Here is a 24,307-nt window from a genome sequence, read left to right as displayed (position 1 = left end):
TGACCGATGCTTGCTCTGGGCGTGCCAGGGAGCTGGTGCACTCACACATCCAAGAGATTCACCAGTGTATTTAATAAGGGAAGTGAAGAAAGAAAACTTAAGTTTTGTAGAAAAAAATTGGCAAACTCTTAGGAGGAACACAGGCACACACAGAGGCCGTGCACGGTCAACGCTGGGTCTCTCCAACGCAGGCCCTGGCGGCATTGCTCCGGGCACTGTGTGGGTGTCTTTAAATCTGAGTTAAGTGTCTATGGGCATGTCCAGAGTCCCCCTCAGCACCCAGGCATTGGGCTGTGAGGTATTTCATCAAACCCTCTGTCGACTGACCAGAGGGGAAGCTGAAACCTGCCTCAAGGTCCTGGGACTCGGCTCAAGTCAGTAAGAGCTGGGACGGAGCCAGGTGGTGGCAAGGACGATGCGCTTCAGACAACACAACACACGCAGTATGTGGTGAAACACGGAGGTACCTTGAACAGTAAAGCAAGATGGTAGTCCTTTGAGATTGTGAAGAAAGAACCAGGAAGGAATGCAGTGAAGGGAGGAAAAAAGGAAAAATTAAGATTAGAAAGAGTCGCACTGCATTTAGGCATTTAGGCTCTGTGCATGCTATTTGTGAAAATAACTGCAAACGCTGGGTCACTACGTCTGGGCCACACAAAGGGTTTAGCAGCGAGCACTTTCGGCACCTCAGGACACCAGGATCCACCCACTCCAAGGCAGGTGAAGACAGTCTCTCAACTGACAGCTACAAAGGGTGCCGCGCTAAATCATCTTCAAAACTACTCACTGAAAAATAAAAACATAAAGCGATGCTGATACTTCTATGTATCGTTTACACTGCAAAGATTATGACAGGTTTTGCGGGGAAAGTCCTTTGTTCCTTCTTTAACATCCTGAGGGTCCACTCTGTGCCACACAACTCACCCAGGATCCGCGTGGAGGCAGCCCTGGGTGAGTCCACCAACCCCCGGATGGCCCAGCTGTGCTGCCTGCCCTGCCAGGCAGCGTCTCTCCCCACCCACCCAGAGATCTAGGCTGCGCTCGTTAACACTGCTCCTGTGGAAGCCACTCGCCAGCAAAACCAGGGCCGCCAGACCCGTGCGCCTCTCCTGGGGTCCGGCTCTGGCTCTGCTCCCAGCGGCCACACGGGCCTGCAGGATGGACATCAGGGCCTAGTCCTTGGATCTGGAAATACCGTGTCCTCACTCTGCTTCCCTGACCCCCACAATCCACAGACTTTAAATGAGAGCTGCACTGCTGGGAGACCACCCCTCTCCATTCCTGGCACCGAGACGGCTCTCAGGGACCCTAACTCTTTCGGTGACCCTACTGGTCCCACCTGGACAGTGCTGGAGACTTTCCGAGGAAGGCAGGTAGAAAGTGACTGCAACACCATGGAGCCAGAACACAGGGAAGCCAGTGCAGGAGCAGCTGAGGTGGCCCCGGGGCCTGCGGGTCAGAATGTCTACGCCGCGGGGAGTGACACAGCTCAGAGCAGGCAAAGTCACACCAGAGGTCTCAGGAGGTCAGGGGTTGGGGTCCCCAGCCCCCACCCCATTTCCTTAATAGCTCTGATGTGACTTTAGTTCTTCATCTGTTGGGATGCTAAGTCAGGGGTAGGGATCTCTTTTCATGCTCTTTCGTACATAGATTCAGAAATAAAAACGTGGACTGTGACCACTGCCTTTCAAGTGTTGTCTGGTGGGAGAGGCCGGGCTGCACCCTCCCTGCAGCGGGACCACAGCCCCCACGCAAGACGAGCAAGATCCAGAACTGAGACACCTTCACCAGGGAAGACCTGTCCTGACCCATCCTGAACTTCCACAACACGATTCATTATGGCAGGACAAATCACTAAATACAAGAATTGCAAGCAAATTACTCTGGAAAGCTAAAAACCATTTCTCAAAAAAAAAAAAGAAAAAAAGAAATCAGAATTTACATATTTCTGGAAACTTAGGCAGCATGTTCTTATACAGGGTGAGTACCCCTAATCTGAAAATCCAAAACCTGAAATGTTCCCAAATCCAAAACCTTTTGAGCACTGACATGGCACCACCACCAGTGAAAAACCCATACACATGTACTTAACACAAACCTTGTTTCATACATGAAATTACTAAGAATACTGCATACAGTTACCTTCAGGCTGTGTGTGTGAGGTACGTGTATGACACATAATGAATTTTGTGTTCAGACTTGGGTTCCATCCCCAAGATCTCGTTACACATATGCAAATTTTAAAATCCGAAAGAATCTGAAATCCAAAACACTTCTGGTCCCAGCATTTCAGATAAGGGACACTGGGCCTGTACTGCCTGACCACAGGAGCCCAGAGGACAGCAGAAGGGGAGAGCTCCAGTGCTCTGAAATGCTGTCCTGAGCAGACACTGACTGTCACACAAACGGAAAGTCCTCTCCCCCATGCCAGTGCAGTCCCCTCTAAGGTACCCCTGCTTTAATATTGCTTCAGTATAAAACAACGTGTTCAGGAGAAAAAGGAAAAGTCACTCTTAGGAGAAGCATGAATTCAAGCTAGAAATGATGGCGTTGCGTCTGCCCGGTACTCTGAGTGAAGACTCACCCTCGTGTGTCCAGAGAGCGCAGACGTTGCCCTATAAAGGCCACAGGGACCGCCCTGCTCCCTCGGGCCAAGTCTCAGAGCCACAAGAACCTGGCCCACCTTCTGTTCCCTTTCTGTGCAGATGTCACCGCCTGCCGTGCAGTGCTCTGTGCCCCAGACCAGGGAGGAGAGAACAGGGTACGAGCCCCGTCCCACGTGTCACCACCAGCCGCCTGCCAGCCTCACCAAGGTGAGGACCACGGTGGATACAAAACGCTCCCTGCTCTTGAGGGACAACGTTCTACAAAACAATTGCTCTACTGCAAAAACACCGCACATCCTCCTTTTAATTTCAGGGAAGAGGGGAATGACACCAAAATATAAAACAATAAATCAGAAATAACAAAATCTCAAGTTACTCATGCGTGAAGGCATCATCAGTAACAGCATGATGCTACTCACCTCTGATAAACTAAACTCTTGACATAATACAAGAACAACTCAAAATCTTTGCTCAACCATAGACTATAATTTCAAAAGCCACCCTAGTATAAATGTGATTTGAAATATAGAATATTAAAAGCAGTTGTCTGTTTTCCAACAAGCTATAGCTTGCCTGGTGACTTATCTGATAACAAATTTAGATAAATTGAAAGCAAAAGAAATAATCAAAACAGGTTATGGCATCTACCAGTCGAAAGCCTCATCTCCCCAGGCCCAGAGGCGGCGGGAGGCAGAGACAGCCCATCGCTGCGGGAACCGGTTCCTGAGCAGGGATGGGCAGGAGACTACCTTTGAGACCTGGAGCTCACAGGTCAGGGTGTGGGGCCACTCCAGGGACGGGGCTTCTACGGTTTCAATGCTTTTCCCCCGACATCAAACCGTGGAAATGCATTCCAGGGTGAAACAGTATTAATATGTTAAGAAAATAATTGTTCCAAGGGAGTGGTACACAGACATTCACCTCTGACTGGAAACATTGTCGGGGACGTCTGGTGAGCGAGTGAGACAGGATGGAGGCTCCCACTCTACTCCTTGGGTACTGAGATTGCCGAAGACAACAATCCTAAGTCTTTCACTAAAGGATCAGACTTGCGGATAGGTAATGACGGTCTTGTCAAGTTTTGATCAAATAAATGAACAAGCGCAGGTTATTTTAAAGGCTGTGACTCGTGTGTGGACCCTCTGCACTGACCAGGGGCCCGAGACCCGTCCTGGCCCCTGTGGACACGGGCGCCATCCTCAGGCGACTCCTCCCAAGATCCGTGGGAGGGGACGGGAAGCCCATCTCTGTCCCAGGCCGAGGACAGTCAGGGGCACCCAGAGCCTCCTCTGCTCCGGGACACGCCTCCCACACACGATGCCGTGAGGGAGAAAGGGGCCCGCGGGGAAGAGCACCACACGCCAGTTCTGACCCAAACCACAGGTGCCAAGAGCACATTTTACTTTTATGGACGCCTGTTCCCCGGCCCCAATATTTGATGTTTCTTATCATAAACGGTACTTTCCATTTTCTTTTTTTTTTACCTTCACGCTTACGATATAGGTGAATAGTTTCACCAAATTTCAATCCTCAAATTCCAAGAGTATATTTTAAATTACTACCTTCCAAAAGAGAATGCTGCAGTGCCGGCAAAAGTGCAGAGTGTCTCCGTACTGCTCTTTGGTTGGGTGATATTTCTTAAGTGCAAAATACATCGACTTCCATTCGATATGGCCTTTTTCCGAAAGGATCAAATGTCTGCAAAACTAAACACAAACAAAATTCTGTTCAGAATCAGAAGGTGATTTTCAAAGCGTAGCATCAGGCACAAAACTATTTTTAAAAGGCAGTATCATACATGAAACATTTAACTATTTGAAATTAAACTTACGTGAATTCAATCAGTAAGGCACAAATCAAACAAATCATGGTACGTCCATATGACGGAACACCAAGTGTCTTACTAGACGGATTAAATGTTCTTGTCTGGAGTGAAGTCTGTGATATATTATTAAGTTAGAAGCAATTACACACATCACATATTGGATAAGGAACTTGCATCTAGAATATATAAACACAACTCAATAATAAAAAGACAATAAACCAATTTAAAAATGGAGAAAGGACTTGAAAAGACATTTCTCCAAAGAAAGATATGCAAACAGCCAATCTCATGAAAAGATGCTCAGTAACCCAGTCCTCGGGGAGGTGGAATGAGACCGCACTTCGTGCCCACGAGGATGGCTAAAATCAGATCAGATAATCACAAGTGCTGGTGAGGATGTGGAAATTGGAAACTCTCACGCACGGTTGTGGGATGTAAAATGATGCAGCCACTTTGGAAAACAGTCTGGCAGTTCCTCAAAGTTAAACACAGAGTCACTGTGCGACCCAGACACTCCACTCCTAGGTGCACACCCAAGAGAAATGAAAACGCGTCCGTACACAAACTCATTCGTGAATGTTCACAGCAGCATTATTGCAAAAGCCTTAAACTTTTATGAAACAAACCAAACATCCATCACCTGTTGAACAGATAAACAAAATGTGATATATACATGGGAGTGGACGTCTGTGGGGTGAGGGAGGGACACCAAGTCCCGCAGAGGCCTGGTGATGGTGACCACGGGGCTTTGCTGTGACAAGGAATTAGGCCCCGAGTGAGTTACACTTGGACACGCTTGTGCTGCCCCTACCCAGGTGCCGACAGGGACCAAGTGAGCTTCATGAGAGCTCACAGCTGCTCAGGGTGTGCAGACCCCGTGGATGAGGAGGAGAGGCAGAGGCTCTGGTACCCCTGGTCAGCTCTTGCTCTGATGCTTGGTTTTGGCTTATTTTTAGAATTATTAATATGTTTCTTTCTGAATATGAAGGATAAACCTTATGCTTTATAGAGGAGAAACCATAAGGGATTTCAGTAGCTTCTGACCGGTCCTGATGCTTCAGAAGGGGACAGCCGGCCCCTCCCCTGAGGCTGCAGGGACGTGGCTGCGCTGCACTCACCTGCTTTTCAGGAAAGTGGTACTGACACAGCCTCTTCCACAGCTGCCTGTCCTCGCTGAGCATGTACAGCGTGGGGGTCACTTGGCCCAGAGTGACGATGTCCCAGCCGTCCGAGAAGCGGTACAGGATGTTGTTCAGCATGTGCAGAGGAAGGTCACTCAGCGTCGGCCTGCTGTCCACCTGCTGGAAGGAGAGACACGCCGTGTCACTGAGCAGACAGTTCGCAGCATCTGCTCACACAGACGTGGTGCTCAGGCTCCGACGAGCACTGCAAGGCACCCAGTCCCAGAGGAGCTCTTGGTCCAGGCGTCACTGTGCCCCACCCCTCGCAGGCGTGAAGGGCCTGGGCAGGGCTGGCGCCAGCTGCTTCCACCTCACCTCCACTCACTCTCCACACCAGGAGCAGGACTCGACTGTGGCGTCTAGACGAATGCAGAACTGCTGACAGCACGAGTCGAACGTCACACGGGCAAGGGACCCGGCCGGGAATGCCCTGTGCCCCGTCGGGGGCCTGGGTGCATGGGGGCTTTGGGGCGTGGCTGCTCACCCAGAGATGAGAGGGTTGATCACGTCTGCAGGGCCTGTTCCAGCTTTGTTTGTATTTGTTTTTGTGATTCAAAATTTTTAACTTTTCTTACTGAGGTGTAACTGACATAAACATTGTATATATTTACAGTGCGTGATGTTTCAGCGTTCGCACATGTTATGGAATGACTACCACGGTCAACCTAACACAGTAATCTTCTGTGCTGAGAACACTACAGATCGCCTCTCTCAGCAAATCTGAACTTAGCACTATGTGACCATCCCCACGGCCGGCCTGTGACAGACCTCCAGGACCCCTCCTCCTGTAGCCCAGAAACTCTGCACCCTTTGTCCAACACTGGCCACCTTCCAGCCTTCAATTCCTGTGACTTCCAGTTCCAGCAGAGTACACGCGTGTGGTCCTGTGCTGGGGAAGGGTGGCTGGGCCCAGCCGGGAGGCCAACCCTGCCCTGGGCAGCCCTGGGGTGGGTTTGGGCTCAGCCCTTTCAGGCCACAGTTACGCAGTCTCACTCGCCTCCCTTCTCACAGAAGCTCCTCTGTCTGGGAGGGCGCTGGGTCCTGCCTGTCGGGCCAAGTGGGGAGCAGGGGTGCTGAGAAACCGAGGTGGCGCCACAGCCCCCGACCTTGCCTGCACAACGTGCGCTCACAAGGTCACACACTTGCCCAGCGCGAGGACAGTGGCTTTCCTTCCCTGATCCTACTGTTCGGAAGGACACGGACTGTCCATTTTTGGCTAGAATGAGTTAATCCCTTGAGTCTGGGTCTGAAATCCCCTGGCCTCCGTGGACGGTGGGTGAAGGAGAGGGGTGAGCCTGCGCCCGACTCCCTGCCTCCTCCTGCTGTGGAAATTCCTTCCCAGGACTTGGGAAACGGAACTGCTGAGGGAAACTTTGAGAGCACCTGGTGGGCAGCCCCAGGGTGGGCGGCCGCGGGACTGTCCTGATCTACCTCACGTGGCATCGAGCGCCGCCCGGCCCCATGGGTCTCGGCCTGGCTGAAGGTCCACGAAACACTCCAGCACTCTGCGCTCTGATGCGACTGTCACTTTCGTGGCTGCACCTGTGCTGTCCCGCCCACGGCCGTCCCTCCACACTCACGGCCTCGCGCCGTGTCACTGCCCCCACAGCTGACGGGAACCACGCGTGGGGCAGCCCCTGCAGCGCACAGCAGACACATCTGAGTGCAAGTCACTACTGACGCCTCTGGGCATGTTTGATTCGAGCTTTATGAGCCCTTCCTCCTCTGCTGTCCAGCGCATGGCGGAGAGTGGATACAAGAAATAACAGGTACGCAAACTAATCCCCAACTAATGGTCTTAACACTCTTGTAAGAATTAAATCTTATTTTGAACAGGTGTTTCCTTCTTCCCATTGAGGGAAATTTCTACCAGACAGGCATTTAAAGAGATTCTGCTGCTAAAATCACAAAGCTTCAGGTGGTACGAAATGGCAGAAAAACATCCTGGGTCAGTAACGAATTACAGAGTCTGCGTGACAGCCAGGTGCCGGGGTTTTCTGGCAGATCCAGATTTATAGCCCTGGTACGCCGATAACCAGAGGGTGTAGCAGAAATGCCAGTGCTGTTCTCCTAAATAGTATCTTGCCATTCAGATATAACGTGACCCAAAAGTCTTGCTCAGGCCAGGCACAGTAGCTCGCACCTGTAGTCCCAGCACTTTGGGAGGCCAAGGTGGGAGGATCCCTTGAGCCCAGGGGCTGGGGCTGCAGTGAGCTGTGATGACACGACCGCACTCCAGCCAGGTGACAGAGCAAGAGTCGGTCTCAAAAAAAAAAAAAAAAAAAAAGTCTTGCTCAACAACACACAGAAATCACACTGCCTGCACTGGCTGGCTACATGCTCTTTGCCGTGGTGTGATCTCTCCCATCTACCTGAGCTGATTTTCCTGCTTCTGGATAGTCCAGCCATTGTGTTCGAATACCAATGACTCCTACTTCTCTGCGGAAGCACTTCTGCTGACAGAAATCTGTCCTACTATTACTACTCCATTTTACACAGAAGAAAACTGAGCTACAGATGGGATGGGAGCTGCCCAAGATGGGGTCCAGCACCTAGCCTGGTGCCAGGTGGCCTGGCCCCACTGTGCTCCTGAGGGCGCTGCGCACCTCCAGGGAGGGCTGTCCCCAGCCAGGCAGGTGGGTGGCCCTGACGTCTCCCTGTGGTCTCCCTCCGTCCCTCCCTTTGCAAAGTCGCCAAGTGCTGTCTAACCGTCCTCTAAAGCATCTCCCCAAATCATCCTCACGACTACAGTGGGGGTTTGCTCCCCTCTGCCCTGGCCCAGCGGTCCCCCTGCACACAGACCTCCAGGGGCCCTCGAGCAGAGAACAGCAGATGCTCTTCAACACCTGCCAAGCCCACGTCCGTCCAACCTCCTGCACTTCTCCCAGGCACGTGACACCACGCTGTGTTAGCCCCTAAGTGCAGACGTTTCCCACACCTCTGGCTGTGAGGTTCTCTCTGCCCCTACACCCAGTGGCAGGCCGGAGCCACCCACACCTGCTCGCAGCAGCCAGTTCTGCATCTTGTGAGCCAATTTACCTTTTGTTGGTGGCTTGAAATCCGTCGTCGTGGGAAACTGACCACTGGTACAGACCAGGGCTCTTGTCCCCACACAGCGCTGCTGAGCCCTGACCAGCACACAGCACCTGGGCCTGTCCTACCCATTCACAAAGCTCCACCTGAAGTGCCACAGCATTTGTGGGTCGATGTAACCTGTCAACAGCCCTGTGTGCACCTGTTACCACACCCAGCCCTGCCGGGCCACCCTGTGTGCCCCACACAGCTCCCTGGGCCCTCAGGGGTCCGACGCTGATGGCCACACCTGCTAATGGATGTGTCCACCTCACGGTGAGCCTGGCACATGGAGCACGTATTTGTGTACCCACCTAACTGGGTCACGGGGAAGACACGAGGAGATATAAATACAAAAATTCAAGTTTATCAGCACTACTGTACCTTCAACATAGCTTAAAAAGCAAAGTATGTTTGTTTTACAAGAGAAAAGCAGCATTTCTAATGTTCTTAGAATCTTTTGATGCTAACATATACAAAGTTTCTGCTTACTTTTCAGAGTATGAGAATTTAGATTTAAGGGTTATCAGTGTATTTTTCGTTAGGAGCATTTAGAAGAGAAAGAAGGCTGTCAGCTCACGGGAGAAAACCGGCCCGGCACCCCGTGAGGCTGAGATGGCTGCACTTCATGCAGAGCGCTCGGACTTCGCCCACAGGAGTCGTGGATGCCCCCGGCGGCTCTGCCCTCATCTGCTCACATGACCCCAAACTGAAGAGGGGCCAAGGCGGCAATGACTCACATCTGCAGTCCCAGCACTTTGGGAGGCTGAGGCAGGAGGACTGACTGAGGCCAGGAGCTGGAGGCTACAGTGAGCTGTGATGCCGTCACCGCACTCCAGCCTAGGCAGCAACGCACCATCAGCCGGTGGGTACAAACCAGGACTCCCCGTCCTCAGCAGCTCCAGACCCACTCGGCAGACCCAGTCTGGTTTTTACAAACACAGCTCTGGGATTTGATGTGGAAGCTCTTTCCATTGTTCTCCAGTAACATTCCCAGAAAGGTCAAAGTCCTCCGACCAACTGCAGCATCTGACCATCAGCCACCCCGAGGCTGGACACAGGGCACAGGGCCCCACCGCATCTCCCACCCGGGGCAGACAAGCCCAAGGGCGTGCAGGAAAGACCTCAGCAACCCGCAAGCCACGGAAGAACCAGAAGCAGCCAGCTTGGTCTCAGGTGTAAGATGTGCGGGGACAGGACAACCAGCACCGCCAAGCAGTCGTCGCTCCTTCTCATTCCTCCGTTTTTGCAGCTTATTTTCCCCACTTGCTCAGAACAGCGTGATGGTGGCACCGGGCTTCCACGCCAAGGCATACAGGAGATGCCAGGGCTGTGTGACCCACCCCAGGCCAAAAGCAGAGCGTCTTCCCCACGGGGTGCCCGCTCACGGCCCTCTGCCTGCTCCTGTGCCTGGCCAGTGTAGTGAAAATGAGACCCACGTGGGAGCTCAGTGCGCATGCGTGCCTTTCCCTTTAGGCAAAAAGAAAACACCTATCCTGGCTCTCTCTTCCCTTTCCCCTTCGGGATATGTGTTGGTCCATCCTTGCAGTTTCTCTCCTATCCTTACCGTTCTGAGCCCGTCATTAATCTACGTTTCTCTCTAAATGACGCACAGCAGCTAAGCCCCACCGGCAACTTCTAGCCAGACCAGGAAGACTGCTCCCTGGCCTCTCCCAGACATCCTCTTCCTTAGGGATCCCGACCACTGAAACCCCACTGTGGACAACAGGCCTCACTCTCCGGTGCGTCGTCACTATGCTGTGGAGGGGACCCAGGCCACAGGGCCAGGCTGTTACGCCAGGGCATCTGCAGCACACCACGTGCACGTTTACTCACCCTGCTGCAGATGGGCCTTTATGACAGGACGCAGCTCTGCATGGGGAACGAGGCTGGTGCAGGGCCGGACCATGGAGAGCGCTGAGTTACCGGCAGTGTCATGTGTAAAACAACAGTCCAACGTTTACCGCAAAATGTGCTTAGCTCTTACTGGCACCGAATACTAGGTTATTAGTAATAATTTCAGACTCATAATTAGGAAACCACTACTCTTTCTGTAAATACTGTATTTAGATGGCAAATAAATGACCAAAAATTAAGGCATTCCAAGGTCACTTGGAAACGGCTCCCTTCACTGGAACCTAGGCTGTAGTGACATTAGTAAAAGGTAACATGACCCAGCCGGTACAATTTGGGGACTCATTTACACCACAAAGGCCACATAACTTATGCCACTGAAGTATACATTCAGTTTATTCTTTCTCTTATTAGGACTAGAGATAAATAATACACAATCTAAAACTAATCAATGGTGTTGATGTTTTCCTTGTTGAAACAAATTACCAGAATAAATAAAAAATATCAAAACAACTGACATGATTTGCACTTGCTTTTTGCTTTGGTTGCTGTTGCCAATGAACTATACACACATCCCCATTCCGCCCGCAAGACAGCAAGAGGCGAAAAAACTACTCATCCTAGAGAAGCAACAACTAGATAAATGGAGAATTACTGGCTATATGATTTATTAAATGTTATATTAATAACTGAAATACTTATTTTCCTTTAAAGGTGAATTAATTTATCACCTAATCCCCCACAGATCAGCCCTGTTTGATGGTTACCACCCATAGTCTTTCCAACAATAACTATAAGCCATTATGGGGTCTTTTGGTTCAATTCTATTTTGAAACAATTTAATACTTGTGAAAAGGTAAAAAACAAAAAAACAAAAAAAAACCAAACTTCCAAAACGCTGCAACAGTCTCTCATATGAAGAGGTAATGACTTCTGTGACATCAAAGCAGAGAGCAGTACCTGTTACGTCAGGATATTCATACCTTAGTCATCTGGAGATTCTGCAGCTGCTCTTGCCAGGTGAGAATAGTTTCCAATCGGCAAATCCAAATGTTGATGTTTCCCACCAATTCTGACTTCCCCTGTCCTCTGATAAGAATGCAGAGGGTAGAGCTCAGGTCTTGGAGAAGATCTTTGATCAGGCGAGGATTGTGGTGGTCATCGAGGACTGAAATAAAAAAAACCAAAACTGGATGATACAGTTAACCACAGCCTTTAAAAATAGTCTAGTTTCACAACTCAAATGTCCATCGACAGATGAACAGACAGACAACATACGGTCTACACATACATAACAGAAGGAAATTCCGACACATGCTTCAACATGGATAGATCCTGGACATCACACTAAGTGAAATATGGTAGTCACAGAAGAACAGGCAGTGCATGATCCCACTTACATGAGGCACCCAGAGCAGCCAAAGTCACAGGGAGAAAGAAGAATGACGGCCATCGGGCTGACGAGTTAGTGTTTAACGGGGACGGAGTTTCGGTTTGGAGATGGATGGTGGTGATGGTGCACAATAGCGTACGTAGACTTAATGCCACTGAACTGTACACTTAAAAATCGCCAATTTTAGGCTGGGCGCAGTGGCTCACGCCTGTAATCCTAGCTCTCTGGGAGGCCGAGGCGGGCAGATTGTTTGAGCTCAGGAGTTTGAAACCAGCCTGAGCAAGAGCGAGACCCCGTCTCTACTAAAAATAGAAAGAAATTAATCGGACAACTAAAAATACATAGAAAAAATTAGCCGGGCATGGTGGCGCATGCCTGTAGTCCCAGCTACTCGGGAGGCTGAGGCAGAAGGATAGCTTGAGCCCAGGAGTTTGAGGTTGCTGTGAACTAGGATGACGCCACGGCACTCTAGCCCAGGCAACGCAGTGAGACTCTGTCTCCAAAAAAAAAAAAAAATGGCCAATTTGATGTTATGTGTATTTTATACAGTAAAAAAGATCTACTTTCACTGAAACCCAAAGTGGCATCATTTTCGAGATTTTTGCAAGTATAATGAGAATATTTTAAAATGGCTTAATACATATAGCCATAAATTCCTATATATGCATAAACTCACGGTGTGAAATTTAAAGTTTCATTTACTAATAGCCACTAATTAATCAAGGCAAGCTGATTAAACAGAAAATAATTGGTTTATCTGATGCTTACATGAGTAAGTCACCATCTTGCTAATTGTGGAACCATACAGCTAAAATGCACTGTGATTAGCTAACCATGAAAAGGTAAAATAGTTTTTTAAAACTCTGGGATTAGTCATTTTTCCTAATATAGCCCTTTGTGTGCAAAAGCAACTTAAAGAAAAGTAAACGCAGTGACACTGGGAGGGACAACCTGTGCTCCTGTCTGATGGCACCAGTGTCTACACCACTGTTTGGGCAGCACACACATCGGGGAGAGACAAAAAAATCCCATTTCCCTGCACCACAATTCTAATTAAGATTTAGATTATTAAAAACATCAGTGATCATCTTACCCTTCTGAACGATTTTATCCAAAATGTTGAAGTAATTCTTTTGTGCCACACCACTCAGTGACGTTAACTGCGATTTTGCAATTAGCTGCAGTAGCTGAAAGGGAAGAGGAGAAAAGCTGAGAATATCTAAATCTATCATGGAAACACAAACCACACTGATGTGTCACAAAACCATGAAGGCACACTAACACGTGGCATTCTAAACGAAGTCACTGTGTCGGCCTGAGTCCAGTTGTAGGAAATAGTCACCACCTGCGTTAACCTGAAAGAATTTTTTTTTTTAATTTCAAAATATTAAGGGGGTACAAATGTTTTTGTTACATGGATAGCTTTTATAATGCTTAAGCTTTTATAATGCCCATCACCTGAATAGTGTTCATTGTACCTTAGGTAAGTTTTTACCCCTCCCCACCTGCACCCCCCTTCTTGAGAATTTAATATAAGGAAGTTGAGGCAGCAGCAGCTTCTACTTTCCAATCTCGCATCAGTGCATTTAGCTAGTGAATGCTAATCTCCTCCCAGAATCCTAGCTGCAAGAGTGTGTGAAACGTAGCTCTCAGCTTTCCAACCTCCACAGCACAGCGGCCCACCAGAAAGAGGCCAGAATGGAGCCTGGCCACTAACAGATATTTTTCAAGACTACATCCAGACTTGCTGTTGTTTGCTGACCAGAAAAATCAGAAAATCAAACAGCCTTCCATCTGGAAATTAAAAAGAAAAAGCAGGCCAGGTACAGTGGCTCACACCTGTAATCCTAGCACTCTGGGAGGCTGAGGCGGGTGGATTTCTTGAGCTCAGGAGTTCAAGACCAGCCTGAGCAAGAGCGAGACCCCGTGTCTACTAAAAATAGAAAGAAACTGGTCAAACAACTAAAAATAGAAAAAAATTAGCTGGGCATGGTGGCGCGTGCCTGTAGTCCCAGCTACTTGGGGGAGGCTGAGGCAGGAGGATCGCTTGAGCCCAGGAGTCTGAGGTTGCTGTGAGCTAGGCTGCCGCCACGGCACCCTAGCCAGGGCAACAGAGTGAGACTGTCTCAAAAAAAAAAAAAAAGAAAAAGAAAAAGAAAAACTAAAACAACTTTCATCAGATAATAATATTAATACAAACAATTTGCAGAATATCTACGAAACAACAAAAAATCACTATAAGATAATCTACCAGACAGATCGTTTTCTTGAGGAATAAGAACAGCAGCCCCCGCTATTCCCGAGAGCCCCTCCTAGAACACTCTTTCCTCCTGCTGAATAAACCACACAGTAATTATTCTTCATACAAGTAAGAACTTTCTTTTTGAATATAGCCCAGGATAAAAACTTCTCCTAAAAAGAAATCATTAATGCAATGAGGCCTTTGTAGAGTTCTATTTTGTACAAAATCCTTTCTTTTCTATTAGCTAGTTCTTCCTCTATGAAACACAGCTCATTCTCTGTGAAAACCACGCAGGTTAACACATGCGAAATCATCAGGTGCAGACCCCACGATCGACCCACCTCTGCTGCTGTGCACAGGCCTGTGGCACGATCCCTCCGCAACACAGAGCCATGGGCAGGTGAGGGCACACCTGGGGGTCCCGCCACCCATGACCCCAACACTGGGAAATCCTCAGTTCTCACCATTTTCTCCTGAACCAAGTACCCTTTTTGATTCTCTGCACCGTAAGCAGGTGCACCTTTACACAGCTGCCACAAGCATCTTAAAACATTGTAAACTTGCAATCTCCAAAATACAGTTATTCAAAGAGTCCTTAAAGTAGATTTGGAATAAATCACTTACTTTGACCACATAATTAAATCTTCGGATATCCTGAATTGCACTTGAGAAGTCTAACCGATTAAAGGCTTCTCCCAAGGTACAATAGCCATGCCTCTGGGAAAGGAACACAAAACAGTTAAGATTAGTTAATTAGCCAAAACGAACTGACAGCTAATGTCAATTAGACTGTGAAATTTTTAATTTTCGCAGAGGACATTTGTTTTTTTATGCTGAAGATTGATTTCCGATTTAGATGAGAGCACATAGCACTGCTAAATTTAAGCTGTTTATGTGTATTCCAGACACTATGAACTGACATTTTTTACACCACTACTGATGTCATGACAAAGAAAAATATTTATCAAATTAAAACACTGGATATATTCTAGGTTATAAAACACAACACGCCAATCACCTGCTTAGCATATTGCAAGGATGCAGGTGTTACTCACGTATAGCTGAAACACAGGATTTCTATGTGGGGGAGGCATGTGCTGCCGGGCTGGGAGTACGCTCACCCACAAAGGCTCAAGGCCTGGAGAGGCACCCGGGCAGGAGGAAAGCATCCCTGAGAAACAGTGCTGAAGTAGACGGCTGCAGGCGAGCGTGGGACACGACCACGGGCAGCTTCCAGGCTGGGAGCATGGATGTGGGCACCCAAAACACCCAAGAAGCTGGTCATTAGACCCACAAGTCCAAGAATCAAAGGAATAAAATGAAACAATTTATTTTCAGTACTGCCAACACTGCTATTCTATTTCAGGTGTTTTTCTTCAATGATATACCCTATATTCTACATTGGTTTGTACAGATTTACACATGAGCTTTCAGGAGTCATTTTAAACTCCACCTCCATCCTCTGTATTTGAAATACTTGAAATATATAAATATATTTTCAATGCAAAGTTGTGGGGATAGTACACTGGAGAACAATAATGGAAAACACGAGGGGACTCCTCAAGTCTCCAACAGATGTCCTGGTATGGTTTAGAGGAAGTGGCGAGAGCAGCGACACCCTAGCCTCCAGTGACAGACGCATGCAGAGGCTTGGTGGCTTTGCGCCCAAATCCCAAGCACCATCATCAAGTGCACACAAATCCACATCCAAATACGTTTACTGAGTGTCTGCTACACGCGGGGCATTTTCCCAGGAGCTGGAGTGAGAGGTCTGTTAGATACAGGTGATACCCTGACGCCCTGTGCAGCAGGCAGGACACTTTCCTGGAAGCTGGGGGAGGAAGTTACGTTAGAGAGAGGTTACAACTGGAAACCTTCACAGCTACCATCCCTGCTTGCTTTCTCTTCTCAAGCAATTCTAAACGATGGTGCAGACACCTTTCCGAGGTAGCCACACACTCACAACAGGAAATGAAATCTGATTCACAGAGAGGACCACAAAGAGAATGTCTGAACCACAACACGCAACCTGGGAAGCCACGGGGCCGCAGCAGAGACCTGGTGAGGGCACAGGACGAGATGCAGCAACACACCACTCCAGGTCCTAGCGCTGGTCCCGTCCTAGCCGTTCCCAGGATCCAGGGAACATCCCTTGGCCTCACGATGAACTCCCCTCTCATTGTTTGTGCTAGTTCAAATGGTATTCTCTGCTCTGTGCTGAGCGTGTAACACGCAGCAGATGAAATGCTTAATGGTCTTTCCTAAGCTCTCAGCTTTGTTTTTCACGACCTAGGTCATGTTCTGTCAAACAATTTCTAATGGCATGGCAGAGTGTATGCCAAGGATCAGCGTAGCTTTACACCCATTAACCATCACCAAATAGATCGAGTAAGTTTTCTTTCTCAGAATCTAATCCTTAAACTTCTAGGAGCTGGGCCAGTTTCAGAACATCCACTATTCACATTTCTGGAATATTTAAGTTACCCTAACATAGCAGATGATGAACAATCGCTCCCTGAATCACACACCCCCAACTGCCGCACGATACAGCAAATGCAGAGTTCTAGGACTATAAAAGGAGCCAAGCCTCCCTGATGCTAAGTAGAGAAGCAGGAAAGCTCTTCCAGGGAACTGGCTTGTTTCACGGCTCATAAAAAGAGCTTGAGCCAACTTGGCCAAAGAGCAGCAGGGAGAGTCCAGGACGCTTCGCACAGACACAACAGTGGTCCCTAAGCTCAGATCAGCCACTCTCCACGAGAGAGAGGGCTCCTGACGCCCTAACCCCCGCACGCTGGAGGTGGATGTCCCAGCAGCACCCAGAAAACACAATGCAGCGTCGCAGGATTCCATGCGCAGTTTCCAATAGTCCCCCCCGCCCCCCTGATGCAGGTACATGCCGGGGGACAGGAGCCACACACACCACACACTGCACAGGCACACAGGCATACCAGACACGCCACATACATACACCATACAATGACATGCACACCACACTGCACACATACGACCACACACACCACACACAAAATGCACACACGATTGATAATTGCTGCTTCCAAAGCTTCTCCTATGCTTTCATCAGTTAGACTGTGAACCGAACCGTAGATCTGATATTGTAAAATAAATAATTTGTCACTTTACATGTTTATTTAATGTGACATGTTCAACAGAAACAATCCAAGATACACTCTTATTTACAATAGAATACTTACTTCTTTTGTGCTTTCTTTATGGACATAGATCCATTTTTCACGATAAAAACCTAGAATGAAAATTAATTTTGTTTTTACAATGTGGCAAATCATTTCAAAATGAAGATTTTAAAGGAATTTTAATAATTGGACATGTTAACAAAACTATCTGACTTACTGTGCAAGAGATGCTATTACTTGGTTAAATGCAAACGGAATTGCTTATTTCCTAGTATCAGTTTGAGAGGTGCTGAAACACCTTCACATGAAAAATGATTTAAGACAGTGCCAAGGCCTAGTAACTTGGAAGAAAACTAGTATTATTAATGACTGGAGTTATATGAAAACACAAATGATTACAAAAATGCAATTAAGTTATTAATAAATTCTTATGTACCCTAAAAAGTTCTATTCTTCTATTGCTCTACATGATACTCCATAGAAACAAATTTTTCACCTAACTCAAAACCCAGAGCTTCAAGAGTCACGATGGCTACCTTTACCGTGTGACCCCATGTTCTTCCTACAGTAGTCCCCCCTCAGCCACGGCCTTAATCCTGCAGTTTCGGTTACCCATGGATCAATTATGGTCTGAAAATATCAAACGGAAAATTTAGACAAGAACTCACAGGTTTTAAATTGTGTGCCATTCTGAGTAGCGTGGTGACATCTCACGCTGCCATCCTGCTCTGCCGGGCCCAGACCTCTCCCTGTGGTGAACCACACTGTCTATGCTGCCTGCCCATTGGTCACTCAGGAGCCACCAGAGTCATGGCAGTGACTGCCTGTGGCAGTGTCGCAGTGCTTGTGTTCAGGTCACCTTTATTCTACTCCATGACAGCCCCAAAGCGCAAGAGCAGTGATATTGGCATGTTGCCATAACTGTTCTTTTTATCATCAGTCATTGTTAATCTCCTCCTATGCCTAACTTACAGATTAAACTTTGCCACAGGTGTGTCTGCAGAAACAAACAGCACCTGAGGGCTGGTCCTCTCTGTAGTTTCAGGCATCTCCTGGGGCCCATCCTCCCGGGGCCACACTACATCTGGGCTCGAGGTTGTGCCTGAGGCAGTGCCCGCAGTGTCACCTCCAGCCGTCCCACCTCCGGCCCAGCCACAGCTTCCAGCGTCCTACACCAGTGCTCTGACCGTGTCTGACTCCTGCACCAGTGAGGACGCCCCGTGTGGCCTGGCTGCTCAGGAGTGAACCGAATCATGACTGTGATTCCGTCATCAGAGGCCTGGGCTCTTCTGTGGGTTCTGCCATCTCACATCTTACCAGCTGAAGTGGCTGAGCTACAAAAAGTACCATCACTGACTCAGTGGGCAGCCCTGGATACCGTGCTGCTGTTTACACTTCTGTATCATCTTTTATTTCATAAAATGGCCCTGCCAAAGCAATTTAGTATTTCAACATACTCAACAAGTAAAATATCAGAAAATCATCAGTGAAAATAATCTTACTTTGAGCATTTGTGTCATTTCTAAAATGGTCCTTTTTCCTTTTTTTGGATGCATATTCTTGCTCCTCATCGTTGAATATTTCTTCATCTTCACTACTTAAGACACTGAAATAAAAATATATCCTATTAAAATATTTTTTCAGGGAGATCTTCATTTGGCTTTTCTTAAGAGAATGCAATAAATATTTGGTTTGCAATTCAGGAGAACAAAATAAAAATCATGTTAAATTCAGAAAGTACTAGTTAATTTTCACAGACACAAAATTACAAAGGTAATGCCCAGTACATTTTTTTGTTTTGAAAAATCTGATGTGTATTCTGGTTCTTTTGAGAATGTTACACCCGAAGGGGACGAACACGTTTTAGACTTTCCCAAGGATCTTGATATGCTCAACCAAGTAGTGTCAAAATGCTTTATTAAAACACAGAGATTATTTTTAGAAAACTATAAAAACCCTGGAAAAAAGTTAGTGGCAGTATGATACTGGATACGAATGACCTGCTGCATCTCTGATCCAGTGTTGAATAAAGACTCAACTTTATTTTTAAAGATTTAACTTAATTATTACTGTACTGAACATTTTATTAATCATCCACCAAATACGCAGTTAAGGCACTTAACTGAAACCAGGTGAAGCAAAACATTTTTTTTCCATTAAAATACACTTAATTAAAAGGTTTTCCAATATTTCTTTTTTTATGGAATAAGGAAATAAAATCATAAGGTAATAACAACTTGAACACCTTTTCTTTAAAAAACAAAAAACAAAAAACCCATAAACAGATCCACACCCTCGAAACTAAAAATGTGAAAAATTCTTATTTTTTGACACACTGTTAACAAGCTGCTGGCTGGGCATGTGAGAATAATACTCGAAACGAAGAAACTAAAAGTCCTTATTGCCCCGTTGCAGTACTTTGACAAGAAAATTGTATACAAGCCTCTTTCCACTCACCAGTATTTACTTTTAATAAAACTATCTGAGTTTGCCAAGTGACTATTTCTGTCAGAACAGACTTAAACAGCACTGGCAGGAGGCGTAAACCATGGAGACAAGCAAAGGTGCATTTGAAAAAGACACAGACGTCCTGCTTTGTGGCACACACTGCGTAACACCAACGTGTGGAGATGTGTTTATGCTTGCATCTCACGCTTCATCCCTCACTGGTTCGTTGTCAGTGATTCAAATACTGAACGCAGAAGCTTTCGAATCTCAAAAGGCTTTTCTAACTAAATCACAAACATATCAAAGGAAAAGCAGAAATACATGGTCCTCCAGGAAGTGTCACAGAAATGAAAACAGGACGTGGAAGGAGAAGCAAGGACAGCCCGCTGAGCTCAGTCCAGGGAGATGGCATCACTGGCACCCCAGCCGGCGTGCTTGAGAGGGAGATGCCCGAGGACACGCCGAACATGACCCAGACCCTGCCCACAGGCGCTGGGCCCAGACTGTGTTGGCTGAGGCTCCCCGGGGGCACCCCCCAACCCCAGCGGACTCCGCAGGTGGGGCTGACCTGGGGGCGGCCACAGGGTGCAGAGCAGCTCAGAATTAGGCAACATCCTCATGGTGGTTTCTAACGGTGATTTTCTATTGCCCTTATCCCTCCCCTACACCTGTTAACTGGAATTCTTCTGTAAGGCAGATTGTTCCTTCAACCTCGCTTATGCTCAGCCGTGTGTTTGTATGAGCACGACGCAGACACTCACTTCTCCAGGCTGTAGCCCACTGCTGTCACTGCCCATGCTCTGCTCCACAGCCTCTGCCCTCGGACACCCAATATGTTTCCATCCCTTTCTCCAGCATTTATTCACTTTAGGGCACCACAAGATGCCCTAGGCTCACTCTTTCATTTGCCCCACTCTAGCTCTGAGATCAACCCCTTCTCTCAGGAGCCGTTAGATACCACGACCTGGGCTGGCTCTGCTCACCGCTGCTGGTGTCCCTGTGCTGAGGCCCCTCCGTGGACAGAGCTAGGAAACAGATGTCACCCCATCAGCAGTCCCAACCTTTCTGGCACCTGGGACCAGTTTCATGGAAGACAATTTTTCCATAGCCTAGGGTGGAGAGATGGTTTCCGGGTGATTCAAGCACATGACATTTATTGTGTACTTTATTTCTATTACTATTACATTGTAATATATAATGAAATAATTATACAACTCATCATACTGCAGAATGTAATGCTGCCACTGATCTGACAGGAGGCAGAGCTCAGGCGGTGATGCAAGTGATGGGGCATGGCTATAAATACAGATAAAGCTTTGCTCACTAGCTTGCCGTTCATATCCTGCTGCTGGGCCCGGTTCTTCACAGGCCACAGACCAGTACTGGTCCCGGTCCACAGCCCGGGGATTGGGCACACAGCCCTAACTCAGGCACACACAGATCCGCATTTCCTCATCTCTCCCTGAAACACTCACGACCACCAAGCTCATGCCGAAAGCCCCCCAGTCTCAGGCCAGGGCAACCCCAGCTCCTCCTTCATCTGCAGCTTCTCTCCAAAGCGAGGGGTCCAGCTCTCGTGACCTATGCCCACTCACATCTGTCTAACTCCAGACTACATACACATACTGGAGCTTTTTGCCTTTGGTCCTAGAGCATCCTGTGCAAACACCACTTTCTAAAGGTACTTGCAGGTTGGCTCCTTCCAGAGCCACATCAGTGTGGTTGTGGATGTGTCTGTAACGCGATTAGATCCATCTGCCACACCCTGTATCATCCAGGTCACCCACACACACAAACACCCTGGGTGACTTGAGTGAAGTTTCCTGGTGCACAGTTCTGTGGGTTTTGACAAATGCATAGTCCTAAATCTAACAGTGTCCCATCACTCCCAAAATTGCCTCCTGCTCTCTGTGTAATCAATTCTCCCTTCCCACCAGCTCTTAACCCTGGAAGCACCGATTCCTTCTCCATCCCTGTAGTTTATTCCTAGACTGTCAGACAAAAGGAAGCACACACTACATAAGCCTTTGGAGCCCGGCTTCTTTCACAGAGCAAAATGAATTTAAGATCTACCCATGTTATTGTGTGAATCAATAGTTTGTTCCTCTTCACTTCTGGGCAGTAATCTGTTGTAGAGATGTTACCATGATTCATTCATTCGCTCACCAGCTGGAGGACATCTAGGTTTTGCCCAAGTATTGGCAATTACTGAATAAAACTGCCATTAACCCTCACATATGGGTTTTGTGTAAACATAAATCTTCATTTTTCTTGGGTCAACACCTAAAAGATTGCTGGTCACAGGGCAGTTTAACTTAAGAAACTGCTGGACTGTCTTCCAAAGCGGCTGTGACAGTCGCCATTCCCGCCCTAGCACAGGACATGGAATTCCCATGAGGAAGGTACATGGTCTTCTAGCCACCAGGAACATGTGGGGGCTTCGCCAGGCCCACTGTGGCGTCTCATTCCTCAGAACTGCTGCTGCTTGCCCCAAACAGTGGGTGGCCTCAGGCTAGCACAGTCATCTGCCTTGGGGACTGCCTGCATTCTCCTGACAACAGATGACATAGACGTCACCTGCTCATCTGCACGTGCTTCTCTGCAATCCTAGCATCTTCCCAGGTGAAGTGCAGGTTCAGATCTTTTGCCCAATTTTTTATTGGGTTATTTGTTTTCTTATGTTGAGTTCTAAGTGTTCTTTATACATTCTTGATACTACTCCTTTAATAGATATGTGATTTGCAAAAGGTTTCTCTAAGAGCAAAATTGAAAAATTTTTAAGAAATACAAATGATTGATTTTTTTCTTTTATGCACTATGCTTTTGGTGTCTTATCTAAAAACTCTGCCTAAGACTACTATGCAGACCTTCTTTTGTGTTTCTTGCATAAGTTTTATGTTTTACATTTAGGTCTATAATTCATTGAGTTAGTTTTTGTGTAAAGTGTGAGCTGTAGGTCATTTTTTTGCATACAGACATCCAGTTTTCCAGCACTGTCTATTAACAAGATTATATTTTCTCCATTGAAAAAATATATGTATCTAAAGACAAGGTCTTGCTCTGTCTCCCAAGCTAAAGTGCAGGGGCTCCATCATAATCCACCATAACCTCAAACTCCTGGGGCTCAAGCAATCCTTCTGCCACAGCCTCCCAAAGGCATGCGCCACCACACCCAGCTAATTTTTCTATTTTTTGTAGAGATAGAGTTTTGCTGTGTTGCTCAGGCTGGTCTTGAACCCCTGTGCTCAAGCAATTCTCCCGCCTCAGCCTCCCAGTGTTGGAATTACAGGCATGAGCCATGGCGCCCAGCACCCACTGAACATGCTGAGGTGCCAAGGATCAGCCGACTGCGCTGGCATGGACCTCTCTGGGGCCCTCCATCCTGCCAAACTGACTTGTGTGCCTGTCCTTTCGACAATACCACATGCCACACTCTCTTGATTATGGTAGTTTTACATTTTATAGTAAGTCTTGAAATCTTGTCCTTATTTTTCAAAGTTGTTTTGGCTATTCTATTTCCTCTGCCTTTCTAATGATGACTTCAGATAAGAAGTTTTTAATACTAAGAAGTTCAATTTACTATTTTTTTCTTCATAGTGTTTTTTGTGTGGTAAGAAATCTGCCTCCCTTCAGGTTGTGAAAACATTCTCCTGTTTTCTTCTTGAAACTTTAGTTTTAGCTTTTATGGCTCATTCTATAATCTATCTAAAATTAATGTGTGTCCACAGTGAGAGTTAGTAGCAGAGGTTCATTTTCCTTCCCACGTTTATCCAGTTGAAAAGCTTTCCCCTGCTGTCGTGCCTGGACACCGCTATCAAAAAACAACTGACCTTGTAACTGTGGATCATATTTTCGGGTGCTCTGTGTTCTATTCCACTAATCTATTTGTCTGTTCTTACCCGACACCACACTGTCTTGAGCATTTCCAAGGAGGGAAAAGCAAAATAAACCACAATGCGACGACACCTTTGGCTGTGGAATGGCAGCTCCCGTCCACACATCCACAAGCAGCTGACGGGACCACCTGGAAAGGAGCCGGCACAGCCGTTAGCAGGAGCTGTGCACATTCAGTGGGCCAACTCTCTTGATCCCAGGTATCTATTCAACCACAACAAGTACGCAGGTAAACCTGAAGACACAAGAATGCTCAGCAGACTGAACACTGCCACATGTTCAGTTACATGGATGAACCACACAAAGCAGACCAAAAGGGACAAGATGCTACAAAATTCATCATGTATGATCCTATACATACGAAGTTCAAAAATCAGACAAAATTCAGCCACAGTGTTTAGAAAAGCACCACCAGATAGTGAGTCATCAGGGAGGGGGCTTCCTTGACCACGTCGGCTACTCTGTTCTTTCCTTTGTGACACTTCACCAAACTGCCAAATTTGTCTTGTGCACTTTTCCTGATGTATGCTACATTTCACAAGTAAAAAAAAAAAAGAAAGAAAAAAGTACCTAAGTTAAATTTGGGATATTGGAAATTTTAAGACCTCTTTACTGCCATTCCTCAAATAAGAAATTAGAA

At 47.3% G+C, this 24,307-nt stretch overlaps 1 protein-coding gene across 3 annotated transcripts in view; it reads right to left on the bottom strand.

Annotated features, from left to right (window-relative positions):
- Window positions 1-24,307, bottom strand: part of FBXO25 (F-box protein 25) — a 40,209-nt gene that overhangs the window by 1,414 nt on the left and 14,488 nt on the right. For 2 of the 3 annotated variants that reach the window (XM_012645896.1, XM_012645895.1), the window contains exons 3-9: window positions 18,828-18,931; window positions 17,386-17,435; window positions 14,798-14,890; window positions 13,025-13,118; window positions 11,522-11,706; window positions 5,550-5,732; window positions 4,169-4,312 (exon numbers count right to left, since the gene is read on the bottom strand). In XM_012645896.1, the coding sequence (XP_012501350.1) occupies window positions 4,169-4,312; window positions 5,550-5,732; window positions 11,522-11,706; window positions 13,025-13,118; window positions 14,798-14,890; window positions 17,386-17,435; window positions 18,828-18,931 (853 nt within the window). Of the gene's footprint in view, window positions 1-4,168; window positions 4,313-5,549; window positions 5,733-11,521; window positions 11,707-13,024; window positions 13,119-14,797; window positions 14,891-17,385; window positions 17,436-18,827; window positions 18,932-24,307 lie in introns of those variants that run through there. The other variant, XM_012645897.1, reaches the window with a different exon arrangement.

The sequence above is a fragment of the Propithecus coquereli genome, unplaced genomic scaffold, assembly GCF_000956105.1.
Source record: "Propithecus coquereli isolate 6110/MARCELLA unplaced genomic scaffold, Pcoq_1.0 Scaffold238, whole genome shotgun sequence".
NCBI lineage: Eukaryota > Metazoa > Chordata > Mammalia > Primates > Indriidae > Propithecus > Propithecus coquereli.
This window is presented reverse-complemented; position numbering and strand designations above follow the sequence as displayed.